General features: G+C 49.5%; 2 protein-coding genes across 2 annotated transcripts in view; both read right to left on the bottom strand.

Annotated features, from left to right (window-relative positions):
• The window catches only part of GIGYF2 (GRB10 interacting GYF protein 2), a 1757193-nt gene that overhangs the window by 248776 nt on the left and 1488804 nt on the right, over nucleotides 1–19613 (bottom strand). The window lies entirely within an intron of this gene.
• Nucleotides 17961–18302, bottom strand: LOC144791333 (potassium voltage-gated channel subfamily E regulatory beta subunit 5-like). The gene has a single exon (XM_078666008.1). The coding sequence runs from the start codon at nucleotides 18300–18302 to the stop codon at nucleotides 17961–17963; it is 342 nt and encodes a 113-aa protein (XP_078522134.1).

Below are 19613 nucleotides of genomic sequence, written 5' to 3'. Positions count from 1 at the left end.
CGCCACCTGTAGGAGCACCTTCACCTTGATACTCTGTCTACCTCTCCAAAAAACTTTGATAAACACGCGGTGCGCCACGCCCATTCTATTTGGTATACTTTCCCTCACTGTTCGTAGGGCAGGCAGCACGCACCTAACAACATGCAGTACGAAGAGATATCCAAATCCACTGAAGCTCGAGCTGAAACCTTAGTCTTTGACACAGACGCCACGGAGAGGATATATGCTTTGATTAGCGATGATCTAACACAAACTGCGACCAGCAGAACAAAGGAACAATGCATCAAGCAACTTCTTTATCTATCAAGACGTCGAATTAACCAGAAGCTACACGCCAACACCCTGATAAAATATCATAAGGTACTCCGCATTCCCCGTGGCCTACGGATTGCATTGAAACCGTCACTCTGTAAAAATTCCAAACAATTCATTGAGAGATGGAACGCAATCCTAAACAAGTGCAGCCTTGACTTGATCTTGTTAATTGTGGAGGAATTATCTGGCATACTATCCGATCTCACTCAGGAGATAACAACTCTTGAAAGTGAATTAAAAGAACTGAGCACCCCTGAAGAACTAAATGCGACACTAGAAGAAATTTCTGCTCAACTGGACAGACATACAAGAGAAATAAACGAAAGGAAGATACGCAAATTTCGACGGGATACCCTTGACTACAAGCTAGGGGAGGTATATACGTGGGCTGATGTTTATGCCCAACGCCGCAGAAATAAACCCTTTAACCCGAACACAGATACCTCATCTTCGGGGAGTGATAATACCAACAGACCTCCAAGAAGAACACCCGCAGGACCAACTACGTCTGCTCAAGCATCTAGTGAAACACCTTCAACTCAGAATATCGATTTAACCTCCACTGAGTCTTTTTTAGGGGAAGGCACAGACAAAACCGCAGACCCCGACGGGGGAAGAGAGCCGGAAAAAGGCAACGGAGAAACTCAACAACCCCCAAAGACCAACAAGAAAACCAGGAAGCACCGCTAGTGATTAATATCTCGAACACCACTCTGACCGATCACGAAACCAAGATTCTTCAAAAAGGCATGACTTTTGTTCCCACCAGTGACACCAACCTCCTTGAATTGGACGTTAGTACGTTCAAACTCACAAGGAAACTTCGCCTCAAACATTTCTTTGAAAAAGTTCTGGATCCCGCTACCAATCAAAAACCAGATGAACTGCTGGGATTACGACCCTCTAGTACCTTTATACCACCCGTTAGTCACAAAAGCATCGACACGTTCGAAACTCTGGTGAAACAGGATATCTCCAAGATTAACTTTCGTAAAAAGACTCATAAGAACATCACCATTAAAGACATGGACACCCTGAGAAACATTGCTAAAAATCCGGCGATAAAATGCGTGAAAGCTGATAAAGGAGGCGCTCTCGTCATCCTTAATACGGATCTTTACAGACAGAGAACCATAGAACATGTCATGGATTGTAATGTCTATCTACCCTTAGAAGGGAACCCCACGAATGAATTCAAAAGGGAACTTGTGTCCATCGTTAACAAAGCCACAACTGATGGAGTCATTGAAGAAAGAACCAAGAAATATCTAATCATGGAACATCCACGGAGTCCGTCAATAACCATGCTCCCGAAGATACACAAAAACTTGTTGGACCCACCATTTCGCCCAATTGTTTCCACTAGAGGATCAATTCATGAGCCCACTGGCAAATTTATAGACCGGTATTTGCAACCAATGGTTCAATCTTTACCCAGTTACATTAAGGACACCACTCAACTACTAAACAAATTATTGACCTTGGAATTTTGCGAAAATCAGAAACTGATCCTTTGCACTGCAGATGTGAGAAGTTTATATACCTCCATCCCGCATGAAGGAGGCATTAACGCGGTGGAACAAGCCTTGCTCTCATCAGGAATCAATGACCCTTTGAAACCTTTCATTTTAGAACTGATGGTATATACCCTGTACCACAGTTATTTTGAACATGACCAAACCTGGTACTTACAAATGTCCGGAATGGCTATGGGGAATTGTGCGGCTCCTACCTATGCGAACCTATACATGGGTAATTTCGAACACAACCACATATATCAGAACAGAATGTGGATGGACAACCTCAAACTTTACACACGTTACATTGACGACCTACTTTTCATTTGGAAAGGCTCCCAAGAAAGTTTAGAACTGGCCTTAACGGACCTTAACACCAAGGACGATCGTATAGACTTCACTTGGAACATCAACCACCAAGAAATTGCCTTCTTGGATGTGTTCATTCAAATAACCCCACAAGGTATACAAACGGATCTTTACAGGAAAACTACAGATCGCAATAATGCGTTACTATATAGCAGCTTCCATCGAGACTCTCTCAAGAGACATTTACCCTACAGCCAGATGCTTAGAGTAACCAGGATCGTTTCTGATCCCAACATCAGAAGGAACCAAATCACAGACATGGCATCCAGATTTCAAAGGAGAGGATATCCTGAGACCATCCTTAAAGACGCCATGGATCGCATATCCAACATCTCAAGAACAGATGCCTTAGCAAGCAAACCCAAAACGGAAAGCCAGAGAATGGTATTGGTTTCAAGGTACTCGACTTCAAGCAACCAGTATAAACAGATCATTATGAAACATTGGCGGATCCTATCATCAGAACCGGATTTCGGTGACCTGTTTCAAGACCCCCCGATCTTCGCCTATACTAGGCCTATGAACTTTAAGGAAATTCTATCCAAGCCCCTTGCTGCAAACACATCTATCACCCACACCGGAACCCGGCCATGTTACCATTGCAGCAATTGCAACAATGTAATTAAAGGCAACACTGTTTGCCATCCTATGAGAGGGTTTAACATCAAACTGAACGTCGACGCTACATGCGACTCTTCAAACTTAATCTACCTCCTGAAATGCCCATGCGGCAAAACATATGTGGGAAAGACAAGTAGGAAAATCAAAACAAGGTTGAACGAGCATAAGTCCAATATCAGGACCAAGAACTCCAAATCTAACATCGCGCTTCATTTCAATGAAGCGAACCACAATATATCTCAACTTAAATATCCGGTTCTTGAGATTGTCCAACAAAAAGAAGGCAGAGACAACAACAAGGCGCTGCTGCAGAGAGAAACTGCCTGGATGTACAGGCTACAGTCACAGAAACCTTTTGGTCTTAATGACCGGACTGAGTTAAGTTGCTATTTGTAATGCCGCCCTCGGGCACCTTTTGATGCACTGTAACACTGTCTTGCTGTTTGCTTTTGATATTGTTATTTTCTTAATTATGCCACATGACTGAAGCAGGAAACCCATTTCCCAACTCCACTTCTAAGATGGCCACCCCCGTTTCCTTGGGATTCGACCTATCTACACTTCACCAGTCCGTTTTTTGTTTTTACACCTTTCCTCTAAAATCCGCGTTCACTACGCGGAGTTCCACCTTCACAGACCGCTTCCACCGGTCCCGTTGATGAGACTGACCCGGTAAGCTTTATGGCACTACCTTTTCCCGCAACCTCTTATTGAGAGAAGCCCCGCTACCCAGTAGAGATTCAGCGACCCGTTTACTTATTAACGGGATCGCTAGTTAATTGAGTCACGCATTGCTGCTCTTGAAGCTCGACTGAGCTACTACTGTTCACACGCTCTCGTGTTGAAACCCGAACATCACTCTGATCCTGTGCCCCCGCACCCGATTCATGGCACTGCGTTTCATTAAGCCCACATAGCCCACTTGATGTATTACGCCCACACTTTTCGGTCTCACGCTCCCTTAGTTCCCTTCCTGTATGCTCCCTAAGCCATCCTTTATTTAATTTCCTCAGTCTGCTTTCTTTACGTCACTGACCATTTGATGCACGTTGAATAACCGTCAAATTAACCTTGACACACTGAAATGTATTGCTTGTTTTGTATTCTTTGACTTTCAACGATATTGATGTGGCTATATATCCTCTCTGTTTTAGAGCTCCTTGAGAAAGGACATCATTGTCCGAAATGCATCGGAGCTATGTACAGTTTCAGACGATATGAACTGATGATTTGCTGATTCATATGAATATAATATGATTTACCACGTATGACAAACCTGGATTAAAAACTTATCTGAAACATTCTACCTTGGAACTTTATTAATCAAAATTGTTTGGAAACCACTGTGTTGTTTCACCACACACGGCTCCACATAAGTGTGCCCACCACAGGGATGCGCCTACACCCTTGTAGCGCACTCAACCCTTCAACCATTTAGGACGTACCTTGAACAGTTACGCCACCTGTAGGAGCACCTTCACCTTGATACTCTGTCTACCTCTCCAAAAAACTTTGATAAACACGCGGTGCGCCACGCCCATTCTATTTGATGCAGATAACCAAAAGTTTTTGAAGAGGCATTTTGAAGATCACGTGTCGGTTGAGCATAAATTACCAATCGTGTGAAATGTTAACACGCAGATAAAGGGCTACAAATGAGACAAGACGGAGGGCATTGCTGTGGGGAGGAGAAATACAACACGGCCGCAGCAGGGGGCGGGCGGCGATGAGGGAGACACACAGTGGGGGAAGCTTGTGGGGCGGAGTGGGAAGAGCTGCTGGGGAACAGATGGCGATTTGATGCTGTGCACGCGCATTTTAGGTCAATGCGCTTGCGCATTGACCTAAAAGCGCACGGGCACAGCACCAAATCGCCAGTCTAGGTAAAGTTTGTTTAAACCCCTATAGTCTCGCTCCGCTCAATGCGCATGCGCATTGAGAGGCGAGACCTAAAAATGATTAAACTTCCTAAGCTGCTATATCTGTTTGTAAACATGCCAATGCCATTGAACACTCACTTCTTTAAGCGGCTACGTACAGGGATCCTTGACCTAGTATGGGCAGGTAAACAACCTCGAGTGTCTTGGAAGCTCTTGACTCTCCCAGGGAGGTCTAGGGGCCCCCGACTTTGAGCTCTATGTCTATAGTGCACAAGCACAGTATTTATATTTCTGGCAACATTCTACTCCATACCAGTCTCGGGTGGCGATTGAGATAGATATGGTCATGCCCACCCCTCTAAATACAGCAGTATATCATCCATATAAGCGTTCTCACTCAGACAAACACTGTGGAAACAATGAGATGGGGGTGGAAAAACATGGCGAAGAGTGCAGGACACAAAGAACTATATGCTCCATCTATGCCACTGGGGAGAAATCCACTGATTGGCCCGCTAATGGACAAGGCTTTTACTGAGCGTGCAAACCGTCATGGATTAATGGTGGGGCGGGATTTGTACTAAGAGAATGTATTCTTATCTGTCCAGCAGATGTGTGAACCTGATCCACCCTCCGCTTGTGATATGTTATTACATTATCAAATTAGGGCGGCTTGTAGGGCAAGATACGTAGAGTTTCCAAAAGCTCTGACTCCACTAGCAGCCCTGGAAAATATCCTAGCCAATCATTCCCCTCGGAAGTTGATCACGAGAATTTATAGCATAACACAAGAGTCATCCCCTATTATCTTGAATACATCAAAAACAGAATGGGAGAGGGAAGTAGATATTACCATTACAGACAAACAGTGGCAGTTCTGCTGTTCTCAACTAGAACATCTCTCGCCAACTATAGGTTGCGACTTGTACATTTTAATTATTTGCATAGAATCTATCGTACACCAACTCAGTTACACGGGATGGGGTTACACAAGATGCGAGATGTTGGGCACATGATGCAACGTTTATCCATTTAGCGTGGTTCTGCAACCCCATAGCGCGATTTTTGTCGGATGTAATTAGACATATTGGTAACATTGTGAATGTCACAGTGCAGATCACGATCATAGCCTCTGCATAATCGCTACCTGTTTACTTGTCTACCTACAGTGGTCAATTATGATTGGGAGCAGTGGGTCCCCAAACTCCTAGACGTTATAGAAGACTATTTTTAGCCCTTAGCACCATGGGGCCTTAGAAAAGCTGCGGCTTTTAAAGATAGGCTGGAACCTTGCTCCAATATCTGGTATCTTGGGATTTATCGCCTGTAACCTGAAGCTTATTTATTTTGAACAACTGGTTTTCTGGCTGTTTAGAAAGACATAGTCAAGAGGAAGCAGTTTACACGAGGTCCCAGTGGATTGGGTCGGGGGGGGGGGGGGGGGGGAGGGGAATGTGGGTGTAGGCGGTGACAACCTTTGACTCATTTTTGGCCAAGGCAGCAAATATCTTGTCAAATGAAATTGCCCTGCCCGAACGGAGACTCTATGGAACTGAATGATTTGCCCCGGAGACTGGTACCATTGAATACCCCAGTCCAAATAGTGCAAAGCAAGGATTACTATCTAATAAAGTACAAAATAGTAATAGCAAAAGTAAGGAGTGCATAAATGATATTGTGCTATGTAGGCAAAATGGGTATGCGCTGAAGTGGACTAAGGTCAATCCTGAAGATTTTCTCACGAAGATTGTCAAGAGCTGCATGAAGAGCATCATTGTATGCCTTGATGAGAGCTCCTCATATCCAGGGGTTATAGAACATTTTAAAGATATTTTAGCCTATATTAAGGATGCCCTCTGGAAAAATACAAAATACCAAAATAAACATAGTATGGGTGGTTTGATACCACCTGCACAAAAGCACACACAAAACTTCAATATGCCCTAAAAGCAAAGGATAAAAACCGCGATCATATTAGGGAAGCTAGAAAGGGCTAGAAGTTGGCCCAAGTAGCAAGGAAGAAGGCAATGAAGGAGGAAGCATGGTCTGCTCTCCGTGAGGCATCATTTAATCATGATTCTGCTGCTTTCTGGAAGGCGGTGAATGCGCCGTTCTCCATGGATAAAACTAAAGCATCCATAGAACTTGCAATAACAGAGGAGGAGTGGGTACAGCACTACTCTAGACTCTACTCCATTGGGATAGAAGCTGAACAATTGCCAGAAAAAACTGGGGCTGAACAGGGGTCTTCTCCTACATCACATCATTTTAAGATGGATTTCAAGTTGAGTGAAGTGATTAGTGCTATTAAATCCAGTAAGGGAGGAAGGCACCGGGTCCGGATGGTGTCCCGTTAGATTTGTACAAAAATAATGAGGCACTCTGGGGGTCCTCTTTTAACTCAACTTTTTAATGCTTGCTGTTCTTCGGGGTTTTTAGCGTCTTGGTACGAATCTCTAGTTATCCCTATTTTTAAACAAGCATTTGCAATGCAATAGGTCTCGCATTAGGAAAGTTTGAGCTATTGGTATTGTAAATGACAATTTTATTTATGTGTTGGTTTTGAAATTAGCGAAATTAATAGCTTTGTCATTTACAATGCCAATACTTTTAACTTTCGCAAACGTGACACCTATAGCATTTGTAATGCAATATGTGTTGTATTTACGTGACTTAGATGTATTGATATTACAAATAACAATGGCTTTAAATTTTTTTAATAATTAATACTTAAATAAAAGTTATTGTAATTTATGGCAATAGCTTACACTTTTGTAAATAACTTTTGCGAAGATTATGTTCAGTGTATTTTATTGTGACGAAAATCCAAGAACAGACGTGAAATATTAACATCTTTTTGTGACATTTGTAATAAGGCTTGAAACATTGAGAGAACATATTTGAACCAGTTGTTATTGAATCGTTGCACAGAGTGATGCTGTGGCGTTCAGTGGTGCTGAGTGATGCTGTGGCTGGTGGAAGTGTGCACTGACAACTGGTGGTGTGTGCGCCTGGTGGAAGCGTGCAGTTATAGCTGGTGGTGTGGTTGCCTAGTAAATGCGTGCACTGACTGCTGGAGTGTGCCTGTTAAAACGTGCACTGACAGTTCGTGGTGTGCGTGTGCCTAGTGAAAGCGTGCACGAATGGCTGGTGGTGTGTGCCTGGTGAAAGTGTGCACTGACGGCTGGTGGTGTGTATGCCTGGTGGAAGCGTGCACTGATGGCTGGTGGTGTGTGTGCTTGGTGGAAGCACGCAATTATAGCTGGTGGTGTGTATGTTTGGTGAATATGTGCACTGACGGCTGGAGGAGTGTGCCTGTTAAAACGTGCAATGACAGCTGGTGTTGTGTGTCTGTCTGGTGAAAGCGTGCCCTAACGGATGGTGATGTGTGCCTGATGGAAGCGTGCACTAACGGCTTGTGGTGTGTGTGCATGATGGAAGTATGCACGGACTGGTGATGATAGCTGGTGGTGTGTGTGTCTATAGGAAGCGTGCACTAATGGCTAGTGGTGTGCGTGCCTGGTGGAAGCGTACACTGATGGCTGGTGATGTGTGTGCGCCTGTTGGAATCGTGCACTGATGGCTGGTGGTGTGTATGCTTGGTGAAAGCGTATACTGGCGGCTGGTGGTGTATGCCTGGTGAAAGTGTGCACTGACTGTTGGAGGAGTGTGCTGGTTAAAACGTGAACCGACAGCTGCCGTTGTGTGTCTGCCTGGTGAAAGTGTGCACTGACGGCTGGTGGTGTTGTGCCTGGTGAAAGTGTGCACTAATGGCTGGTAATGTGTGTGCCAAAGAAAAAGTGTGAAAAAAAATAACGAGTGTAAAATAAAAGTGTAGAGTGTGAGACAGAGAGACCAAAGATGTGAGAGCAATTTTAATCTCCATTCAAGATACATAATGGAAAGTTATATACCTTTTGCGCTAATGTGACAGAAAAAAACAAGCATTAAAGACGAGGGGAACATATATAAGTATCAGAAATTACACCAATCTGAGCAACAAGAAACTCTAAGAGGAGTCGCATCATAGGTCACAGGCTGTATTTGAGAAGAAAAGAAAATTAAAAACCATGTGGAACAAAATAAACACAAAGGACTTAGTAAAGAAAACAAGAAGAAGCCCCAAGACTAGTTGAGAACATAGATGAAGCCGATTGATGGCGACTTTTTTCATTAAATTGTTTTCCTGTGGTTCCGTACACTGCAATGTAACATCACACAGTGAGCCAGTGCAAGATCTGCTGCAGAAAAACACGCTGCATGCAATGCAGATGGACATTTCTTAGGGACCTCAAGCAGCTGGCTAGAGACTCGGAAGGAGTCCACTTAACCATGAACCCCTGCCATCTCAGAGTATCAATGGAAAACCAATATCAGTTAATAAGCTTATTTCCGCCCTAAACCAGCCATAACATTTACGTTATTACTTTCAAGTTCTTGTACGATGCTGGTAGACTGTCTGGGACAAAGACCAACAGTGGTTTCTGTAACTAAATCCTTCTAGATCGATGGAAACAGGAAAACACAGAAGGATACTGGGAATGCCAGCATTTCTTTATACTGAAGTTTCATGTATAAGAGTTGTGACCCTCCTTGTACCTAAGGACTGAAAAAGGAAGGATGGCATGCAAAGCCCTTTCGGCCCTAATCCTTAAATAACAAATCTATACTCTTAGAATTCAATGAATGCGACATAGTTACCCCACCAAATGTTATACGAACACAAAACAGTTTCCACATCACCATAAGCTGAATCAGACTGTGGTCTGCTACAAAAAAAAGAAATATTTACAATGTCGGTGATCTGCCGAATACAATACTAAGCCATACCAGTGTCAAAATGTTGGCAAAAATGAACAAGTTACTTACCTTCGGTAACGATATATCTGTAAGAAACAGTAGTTAGTATTAGGTTCCATACCTTAGAATATCCCCAGGCGTCAGTCTGGATCCGGAAACTTTTGCGTAGCAGTACCCCTGCGCGTCGGTAGGCATCGTCTGCAGGCGTCTCCTGCGGCTCCGCGTCCGTCGTCGGCGTTGTGCGCCGTGATGACGTCGCTGGAGTATATAGACGCCGCCTCCGCGCGCTGACGTCAGTTCTTTGTACATAGCTTTTCCGCGCCAGAACACGCAGAGCCATGCGAGAACCAACACTGGTGCCATTTGAAACTAGGGCCCTGAAAGGGATGTCCTTAACCCTAGGTATCAGTTCGCAGAACGGGGAGGATGGGCGGGGCGGTAAGGAATCTAATACTAACTACTGTTTCTTACAGATATATCGTTACCGAAGGTAAGTAACTTGTTCATCTGAAAGAAACAGGTTAGTATTAGATTCCTTACCTTAGAATAGATACCCCAGCAATACCAACCCCGGTGGTGGGTCTGCGAACCGATACAATCCTACACCAGAAAGTCCTGGAGGACCGAACGGCCAAAGAAGCCATCCCTCCGGACTTGACTGTCCAGGCAGTAGTGCCTCGCAAAAGTGTGCAGCGAGGCCCACGTAGCCGCCTGGCAAATGTCCTGCAAAGGGACTCCCCGGCCCAGGGCAGTAGTAGCCGCCGTGGCCCGAGTGGAATGGGCCCTTAGCCCAACAGGAGGCTCCTTCCGAGCCAAAGAGTAGCACGCTTTGATGCACAGAACGACCCACCGAGAGATGGTCCGTTTATGTACCGCCCGTCCCTTCTTCGCACCCACGTAGCCAACAAACAGTTGGTCATCCACCCGGAACTGGCGTGTGCGATCCATATAAAATGAAAGCGCACGTTTTGGGTCCAGACGATGGAGCCGCTCTTCATCCTTTGAAGGATGCGGAGGCGGGAAGAAGGAGGGTAAGGTGATGGACTGCCCGATGTGAAAAGCAGAGACTACTTTGGGCAGGAAAGAAGGTCTAGTTCTCAGAACCACCTTGTCTGGATGAATGGACATTAAAGGAGGTTTGACAGAAAGAGCCTGGAGCTCACTCACTCTCCTGGCAGAGGTGATGGCAACCAGGAAGGCCGTCTTTAAAGTCAGGAGACGGAGAGGACAGGAATGAAGTGGCTCGAAGGGAGCACACATCAAGGTCAGAACCAGGTTCAAGTCCCACTGAGGCATCACAAACGGAACAGGTGGATACATGGGAGTGATGCCCTTCAAGAATCTTGTCACAATAGGGGACTTGAACAAAGAAGGTTGATCAGGCAGCCTCAGAAAGGCCGAAAGGGCAGAAAGGTAGCCCTTGATAGTGCCCAGAGCAGAGCCCTGCTGGGCAAGAGAGAGTAGAAAGAGGAGAACCTCGGAAAGAGGGGCAGAAAGAGGATCCACAGCCTTTGCTGTGCACCATGCCACAAATCTGTTCCACCGGCAGGCGTATACCGACTTCGTGGAGGGACGCCTGGCTGCCAGAATACCATCACAGACTTCAGGAGGCAAGTCGAATGGCCTCAACTGTCGCCGCTCAATCTCCACGCATGGAGGTGGAGGCTGGACAGGTTCGGGTGGAGGACCGTCCCCTGTTGCTGCGACAGAAGGTCCTCCTGAAGGGGCAGGCGGATCGGGGGACCGACTGACATGCTGAGTAGCTCGGGATACCAGTATCTTCGAGCCCAGTCCGGAGCCACAAGGATGACTTGGGCCCGGTCGCGCCTGATCTTCTTCAGCACTCTGGGCAGAAGTGGTATAGGCGGAAAGGCGTATAACAGACCGCAACTCCACTCGCGCCGAAAGGCGTCGCCGTGCGAGTGCCGTCTTGGAAACTCCAACGCGCAGAACTGAGGACATTGCGCGTTCTCTTCTGTGGCGAATAGATCTAACCAAGGCTCTCCCCATCGCAGAAAGAGGCCTTGCGCCACGTCCGAGTTCAGACGCCATTCGTGGTCCATCGAGCACCGACGGCTGAGTTCGTCCGCCCTGGCGTTCAGAGAACCTGCCAGGTGTTGAACCGTCAGAGTCACGCCCTGACGTTCCAGCCATTGCCAGAGACGCAGGGCCTCCTGGCAAAGGGTCCACGACCCCACCCCGCCTTGTTTGTTGCAGTACCACATGGCGGTGGTGTTGTCCGTGAACACCTGCACTACACTCCCGTTGACAAAGGGGAGGAATGCCTTTAGTGCCAGACGAATCGCCCGCAGCTCCAACAGGTTTATATGGAGCCCGGACTCCGCCGGAGACCAGATGCCTCTGATCTCTGCCTCTCCCAAGTGGCCTCCCCAGCCCTGGAGGGACGCGTCCGTCACAACAACGTGCTCCGGCTGGGGAAGGGAGAGGGGTCTGCCTCTGACCCAATCGCGGTCCGCAAGCCACCACTGCAGTTGTCTCGCAGTGCCCTCCGAAATCAAGACATGGTTGGACAAGTTGCCCTGATGCTGGGCCCACTGAAACTTCAGGTCCCACTGCAGAGCCCGCATCCGCCACCGGGCGTGATGCACCAGAAGGATGCAGGAAGCCATCAGCCCCTGTAGCCGCAGCGTCAACCTGACCGAAACCCGGGATAACGGCTGGAAGATGGGAATCAAAGCATGTATATCCTGGACCCGCCGTTCCGGTAGATAGACCGGAAACTGCGCCGAGTCGAGAACTGCTCGATGAAAAGGAGCTTTTGGGAGGGACACAGGTGTGATTTCGGCACATTGATGGAAAACCCCAGCCCATGCAGGAGGTCTGCCGTCATCTGAAGGTGGTGGACGACTGTCTGGGGCGAGCCCGCCTTCAACAACCAGTCGTCTAGATAGGGGAAGACTGACACCCCTGATCTGCGCAGATGGGCTGCGACCACCGCCATCACCTTTGTGAACACCCGTGGGGCGCTGGTAAGGCCGAAGGGGAGCACGATAAACTGAAAATGCTCCTGGCCGACAGTGAACCGCAGGTAACGCCGGTGGGCCGGCAGGACGGGGATGTGAAAATACGCATCCTGCAAGTCCAACGCTACCATCCAGTCTTGCGGGTCTAGAGCAACCAAGACCTGAGCCAATGTCAACATCTTGAACTTCTCCTTCCGGAGGAAGCCGTTGACGTCCCTTAGGTCCAAGATAGGACGTAACCCCCTTTGTCCTTCTTGGGTACCAGAAAGTAGTGGGAATAGCAACCACATCCTACTTCTGGCCCAAGAACGCGCTCAATGGCCCTCTTGGCCAAGAGGGCCGTAACTTCCTCCTGCAGAAGTGTCAAGTGGTCCCCCGACACACGGTGGTTCTGCGGTGGCATGGCTGGAAGAGTGGTCTCGAAGGGGAGGGAGTAGCCCCTTCGGACGAGCTGCAGCACCCACCTGTCCGATGTTATCGTGCGCCAGTGGGAGAGGTGATGGCGAACCCTGCCGCCCACCAGCGTCACATGGGCCCGAAAGCACGGACTAGGAGGATTTAGAGGCGGAAGCTGCGGGGGGAGGTGTGGACTGACCTCGACGCTGTCCCCGACCGCCACCACGGCGGTTCCCACGGCCGCCGCCGCGTTGAGAAGTCTGTTGCGGCGCGTGGCTGGCAGCACGTGTGGGACCGCCCCTTCCGTGGCCACGAAAGGAGCGAAACGAACCCGTTTGCTGGCGCTGGGTCGAGAGACCCAAGGACTTGGCTGTGACCCTGGAGTCCTTGAAGCGTTCCAGCACGTGGTCCGCTTTGTCGCCAAACAGGCGACTGCCATCAAACGGCATGTCCATCAATGCATTCTGGACATCTGCCGAGAAATTGGCGGACCTCAGCCAGGCGTGGCGACGAATCGCCACCGTCGTGGACATCGCTCTGCCCAGTGAGTCAGTCGTATCAAGACCACACCTTATGGAGTTTCTCCCTGCGTCTCGGCCTTCAATCATAGCCTTGCCGAGCTTAGCCCGTACCTCCAGCTGGCATTCAGGCAGCAGTTCCGCAACCGTATCCCACAGAGAGTGGGTGTAGCGGCCTAAGAGGCATGCGGAGTTGCAAGACCGCAGTCCCAGACTCAGGGACGAAAAGACCTTCTTACCATACTGGTCGTACCTCTTAGATTCCCGGTCGGGCGGGGCCGACGGGAATGCGGACTGGGAAGTCGAGGCCTGGATCACCAGGCTCTCAGGGGTGGGATGGGTGGACAAGAACTTTGGGTCATCCGTACACGGACGGTGGCGTCTGGCCACGTTCCTATCAACAGGCGAACCTGAAGCGGGCCTGGACCATGTGCCCAAAAGAACGTCAGTTAAGGCCTCATTGAACGGCAGCAGTGGCTCCTGTGGGCATGACTGCGGTTTGAGTACCTCAGTGAGGATGTTAGTCCTCACGGCCGCGACGGGGAGCTCAAGGTGTAAGGCCTTTGCAGCCCTCATCAACACCACTGAATAAGCTGCCCCCTCCTCCGTAGCCACGGTAGGAGGCGAGACAAAGCCAGGGTTGGGGGAGTCATCCAGACCACTGGCGTCACCCAAGTCACCTGTCCAGTCCACATCGTACTGACACTCGCGGGTCAGAGGGTCCTCAGACCCCTCCCATTCCTCTCCGTAATCTACCTCCTCACCATATTCGGAGTCAACAATGTAGACCGGCTCCCCGGGGTCAACAGACCCCCTCGGCGCCGGACTCGGCGTCGACCGACGCCGGTCCGACTCCGCGTCCGGAGTCGGAGAGGGAATGGGGGCGCCGCCGCCCGGAGCCGGCGACGGAGCCCCGGCGCCACGCGGGGGCGGCACCGTGGGTTGCCCCGATGGAATCGGCGCCGGAGAGGCCGGCGGACCAGCCGTGGGTTGCCCCGATGGACCAGCCGGCGTCGACCCTGAAGGCCCCTGCGGCGCCGGGGCCGGAGCCGCCGGCGACGTCGGGGCAGGAGCACCCGAACCGCCAGGGCCCCCGGACGGGACCACCGGGCCCGCAGGCGCCGTAGGCCCCGTCGGAGGAGACAGTGCCCTCATGGCCATGAGGAACTCCTCTATCTCCTCGGGCGTCGCGCCTTGCCCAGGGACCGTAGGGTATGGAGCAGGCCGCGCCGGCGACTCACGCGGAGCCGCGGGGGTGGGGCCACCCGAACCCCCGGCCGCATCGCACGAGGGTCGGGGGGGGGGAGTCGGGGGTACGATGACGACGCCCCGACTTCTTGTGCTTCCTACCTGAGGAACCAGATGAATGGTGACGACTCTCGGAGCGCTTGTGACGGCTCCGTGACCGCTCCCTCGACCTCCGTCCGGACCGGGACCGCTCTCGACGCGGGGCCGACACCCGGAGCTCGAGTAGCTTGCGGGACCGCTCCCGTCTAGCTTTACTCGTCAAGGCCCGGCAATCGACGCAGGCGTCCACGTCGTGGTATGGGCCCAGGCACCGGAGGCAGAGTCGGTGATGGTCCGTGACCGACATCGTGCAGTCACACCCGTCACAATTCTTAAAACCGGGCATCCTACCGGCACCGTAAGAGTAAAGATAAGATTCAAAAACTTTGGTCAAAGACCGGAGTACTGCTCTTCGGATCTGCGCTAACTGGCACGGAAAAAAGAAGAACTGACGTCAGCGCGCAGAGGCGGCGTCTATATACTCCAGCGACGTCATCACGGCGCACAACGCCGACGACGGACGCGGAGCCGCAGGAGACGCCTGCAGACGACGCCAACCGACGCGCAGGGATACTGCTACGCAAAAGTTTCCGGATCCAGACTGACGCCTGGGGATATTCTAAGGTAAGGAATCTAATACTAACCTGTTTCTTTCAGATCAATAAACCATGCTTTGGCATTTTCCCATCGGAGAAATAGTCAAAGGATGTTGACACAGACTCTTTTTAATGAGGCTTATTTTTGGCTAATGCGTGATATACTATATAAACATCAAAAGGTGATACAACGGTAATTCTCCATCAATTTCTGAAGGTAAACAGGGTTTTCAAGGGTTGTTTAGCCCTGCTGGCTGTGGATGTCACTTGACCTGCAGATTTCACTACGAATAGTGAATAAGACAGTGAGGAGTGAGTCAAAGGCAATAGGAGAGACAATAGGAAAGTCGAAAGGACAGAGGGGGAGGTCAGAGATCGCTAAAATGGCGGAGGAGAAAGGTAGAAGAAGAGGCGAATCATGGCCCTCATTGGTGCTGCAAGTGTAGGCGCCTTCCGCTGCTCCTTGCGGTACTGCTCTCCTCGCATCATCGTTTGGGGCCGGCAGCCATGCCTTCTGCTCTATTATTTAGGTGTGCACGGGTAGGTACACACCTTCCTGCTCTTTTCTCCCCCCGTCCTACTAGGTATGCTACGGACCGCGGGGTGTGGCGCAGGAACGAAGATGGGTGTTGTACTTTCAAGGGAAACCTTGAGGCGCTTGGTCCTGTGTTATTGTTTACCTGTGGGCTCTGCTGCATGTTACAGGAGGTGCATGGTGCACAATGGTGGTTGCACAGTCCCCCATGTGTGGGCGGCGCAGGATGCACAGTGGTGAGACAACTTGAAGGAGATACAGGACACCAAAGTACCCCAGAGCAGGAAGTGCTATATACAGAGCCTGAGGTCATGGCGAGAATTCCCGGACTGGATGTTGTAGATTTTCTCTGTGCAAGTGGATCCCATTTCCGTTTTTCTGCATTTGTGTAGTGCGTGTTGTTGGAGAAAGCATTAACATCTCCTCCGTGGATGATGGAAAGATGCATGCTGTTGGAGAGAAGCATTGGTATCTCTTCTGAGGAGGATGCTGGAAAGATGCATGCTGTTAGAGTAAAGCATCGACATCTCAGCGGATGATGGAAAGACGCATGTTGTGGGTGAGACGCTTTGGTGCCACGTCTGAGGAGGAGGATGGAAAGGCGCATGTTGTGGGTGAGACGCTTTGGTGTCATGTCTGAGGAGGGGGATGATGGAAAGATGCATGTTGGGGTGAGACACCAGTGTCACATCTGAGGAGGATGATGATAGAAAGATGCATGTTGTTAGAGAGAAGCATCAATGTCTGTTCTGAGTATGCTGAAAAGATGCATGCTGTTGGAGAGCAGCATGGATGTCTCTTCTGAGGATACTGGAGAGATGCAAGCTGTTGGAGTGAAGCATTGATGTCTTATCAGGAAGATTAATGAATGTTGCTGGAGAGGCATTGATGTCTCCACGGAGGATGCTGGAAAGAGGCATGCTGTTGGAGAGAAGGATGGATGTGTCCTCTGAGGAGGAAGCTGGAAAGATGCATGTTGTGGAAGCCTTGAGGTGTCCTTTGAGAATGCTGGAAAGGTGGTGCATGCTGTTGAAGAGAAGCATTGATGCCTCCGGAGTAGGAGGATGGAAAGTTGTATGTTGTGGGAGAGAAGCATGGATGTTTCCTCTGATTATGATGCTGGAAAACAGCATGTTGTTGACTCCCAAGCTGTAATATTTTACAGTAGATGCATGGTATCGTCAGTGCTCTGCTGATACTGTTCAACATGCATGATCTGAGACGTGATGCTGAAAGTGAGGCATGAGGTATCCGGGTTATGCAAGTTGCCAGATGTCTATGCTGTTCCATTATGTCCTGTGACAACCATTCACATGGGAAGACACGTGGTAAGTATTAAATGCACTAGTGTCTGTTAAAGTACTGCACGTTGTAATGAACGCATTGCACTTGTGTGCTCAAGTATTGCATGTAGGAGATGCAGTGCTCACAGAATTGCATAAACTGTGTGGTACCTCTACTTATTGCAGGAAACGCATAGTAGTCCTGTGACTCTACATCCATGATGTTGTCATGCGGTTCTTAATTTACAATCACAAAGGCACTGGTTTTTCATGCGACAGAAAATACATGGCTTCCCTAGTACTGCCCTGAATTGTGCATGGGATGCATCAGGTTGCATCTGGTGTTCCACGGTGCACTCTTGATGCTGTAGGTTGTAAACACAGGTCGCGCATGTTGCAGTGAAGTGCACATTGCCCCTCCACAAGTTGCAGACACTGTAAAAAACTGTATATTTTGCAGGATGTGCATATTGTTCCTTCACATGTCGTAGGCAGTGCAGATGGAAGGTGGTACACTTCCCCCTTTGTATTGCAGGTAGTATACACTGCTTAGTCATGTTGCGTAAGGCTCACAAATTATCCTCCGGGTCACATTGCCCATCTGCATGTTACAGGCAATGCTCTGCTAGTCCTTCTGTTGCTGGCGTGCATTTTGTCCCTTCGCATGTTGTAGGCAGTATAGTGTCCCGTATTATGCTGATGGTGGTACACTTTCCATTTTTAGGCAGTGCACATTGCCCTTCAACATGCCTCAGGCGGTGCACACAGTTTGGCTGCATGAGATGCGATGCATGGACACTGCTGTTCCTCAAGGCGCTGGAGTGACCGCCAGGCGCCCTCGCTGCACGCCCTCCGCGCCTCACAGGAGCTGCTGGCGCTCCGCGGGAGGGAGGAGCTCGTGCTGCGCCGCGCGCTTCCGGACCCCGCACGCCCACTCCCGCTCCCGCTCGATGTAGAGGTGGTAGGGGTCGCTCTTGGACTCCTGCTTCCGGGAGCGGGTGTAGGCCAGGATGAGCCCTCCGGCCAGCATGGCGTAGAAGATCATGATGAGCAGGATGTAAAGATAGGCGTCCTCGCCGCGCTGCCGCTCGCGCTCGCGCTCCTCATCCGGCAGGGCGCCCAGGCTCACGTTGGCTTTGTTGAGCTCGTGCAGCAGGCGCGTGAGCAGCGCGCGCAGCCCGGACTCCTGGCTGCAGTTCATGGCCGGGAGCGCACGGTTAGTGCCGGGGTCTTCTCTCCAGCCCCCTTCTCCTTGTGGCCCTTTCCTGGGGTCGTCTCAGCCTGCAGCCCTTCCTCGCGTGCGAGCCCAGTGAGTACAAAGGCTTCCTGCGCCTGGAGCCGTCCGTCTGTCTGCCAGCCGGCAGGGATATGCCCGTCTGCATGCAGCTGCTTGCTTTGCACGCACAGGCTGTGTCTTGGAGTCTGTGTGTATGCGTGTGTGTGTGTTTAAAAGAGGCCGATGACTGTGTGGGGGGGGGGGGGGGGTGTGAGCGAGTGTGTCTGTATGCGCACGCATGTTGCTGAGCATGTGGACGGAGCCGACGTGCGCGTTCAAGCAGGCAAATCCAGCAGCAGAAGCGCGTGACACCCTCTTGTCCCTAATTCCCCCGAGACGGGCGGCTATACGTCTCTAGCTGGACGCATCCTTCGGATGCTACTCCAGCGAGACCTAAAAAAGGGATAGGGCAAATCCAGCATGCTACCGCCTCATTTCTTTACTGGATTCTACAGTAAAAATTATGGGGCGAGTGATTTTAGATAGACTCCAAATATGGGCAGAGGAGCATTCAATAATAAGTAATATCCAGTATAGTTTTCGTGAGGGTTTGGCACTATAGAGCAGAGGTTGAATCTTCATATTATTTTAGATAAATATATATATGCGAAAGGAGAGCGGTTATTTTTAACTTTTGTTGACTTAACCTCAGCGTTCGAGTAACATTTTTAAGGCTTTATTCGGGAGCAAGTCCAAGGGTACGTTACGGACAGGGCGGAGACTGCACTAGAAATTCTGAAATAAAGAAGGGTGTGCGACAAGGCTGCTTCCTTGCCCCATTTTTATTTACATTGTATATTAATGAACTCGAAAAAAAAATTATTTAAGGAGTGCAGGGACTTACCTGCTGCAGCTACACGCTTTATCCCCGCACTTCTTTATGCAGACGATGCAGTCCTGATGGCCCGTACACCAATAGGCCTTCAGAGAGTGGTATCCACGTTTATACACTATATGACGAGCTTAGGATTGTCTATTAATTGCTCTAAAACATTTTCCATGAGGTGCGGACATGGAGCTAGTAAAAATATATGCCCTATTTATATTAATTCAAAATCGATCGAGAATACTAATACCTTCTCGTATTTAGGAATTTTAATTGACCAATCTGGCAGTTGGTGCAGTGCAATTAAGTCTAGAAAGCTTTTATTTTGTAAATCATTAATGGGAGTAACTAATTTTAGCACGAAATTGGGTAAACACCTACCAGGTGAAATGTTGACTATCTAAAAGGCA

This window comes from Lissotriton helveticus, chromosome 11 (genome assembly GCF_964261635.1).
Source record: "Lissotriton helveticus chromosome 11, aLisHel1.1, whole genome shotgun sequence".
Taxonomy (NCBI): Eukaryota; Metazoa; Chordata; class Amphibia; order Caudata; family Salamandridae; genus Lissotriton; species Lissotriton helveticus.
The sequence above is the reverse complement of the archived record's forward strand: the minus strand, read 5'-3'. Positions and strand labels throughout refer to the sequence as shown.

Coding starts and splice junctions, on each gene's coding strand:
- LOC144791333 (XM_078666008.1), bottom strand. CDS start 18,302: ATGAACTGCAGCCAGGAGTCCGGGCTGCGCGCGCTGCTCACGCGCCTG.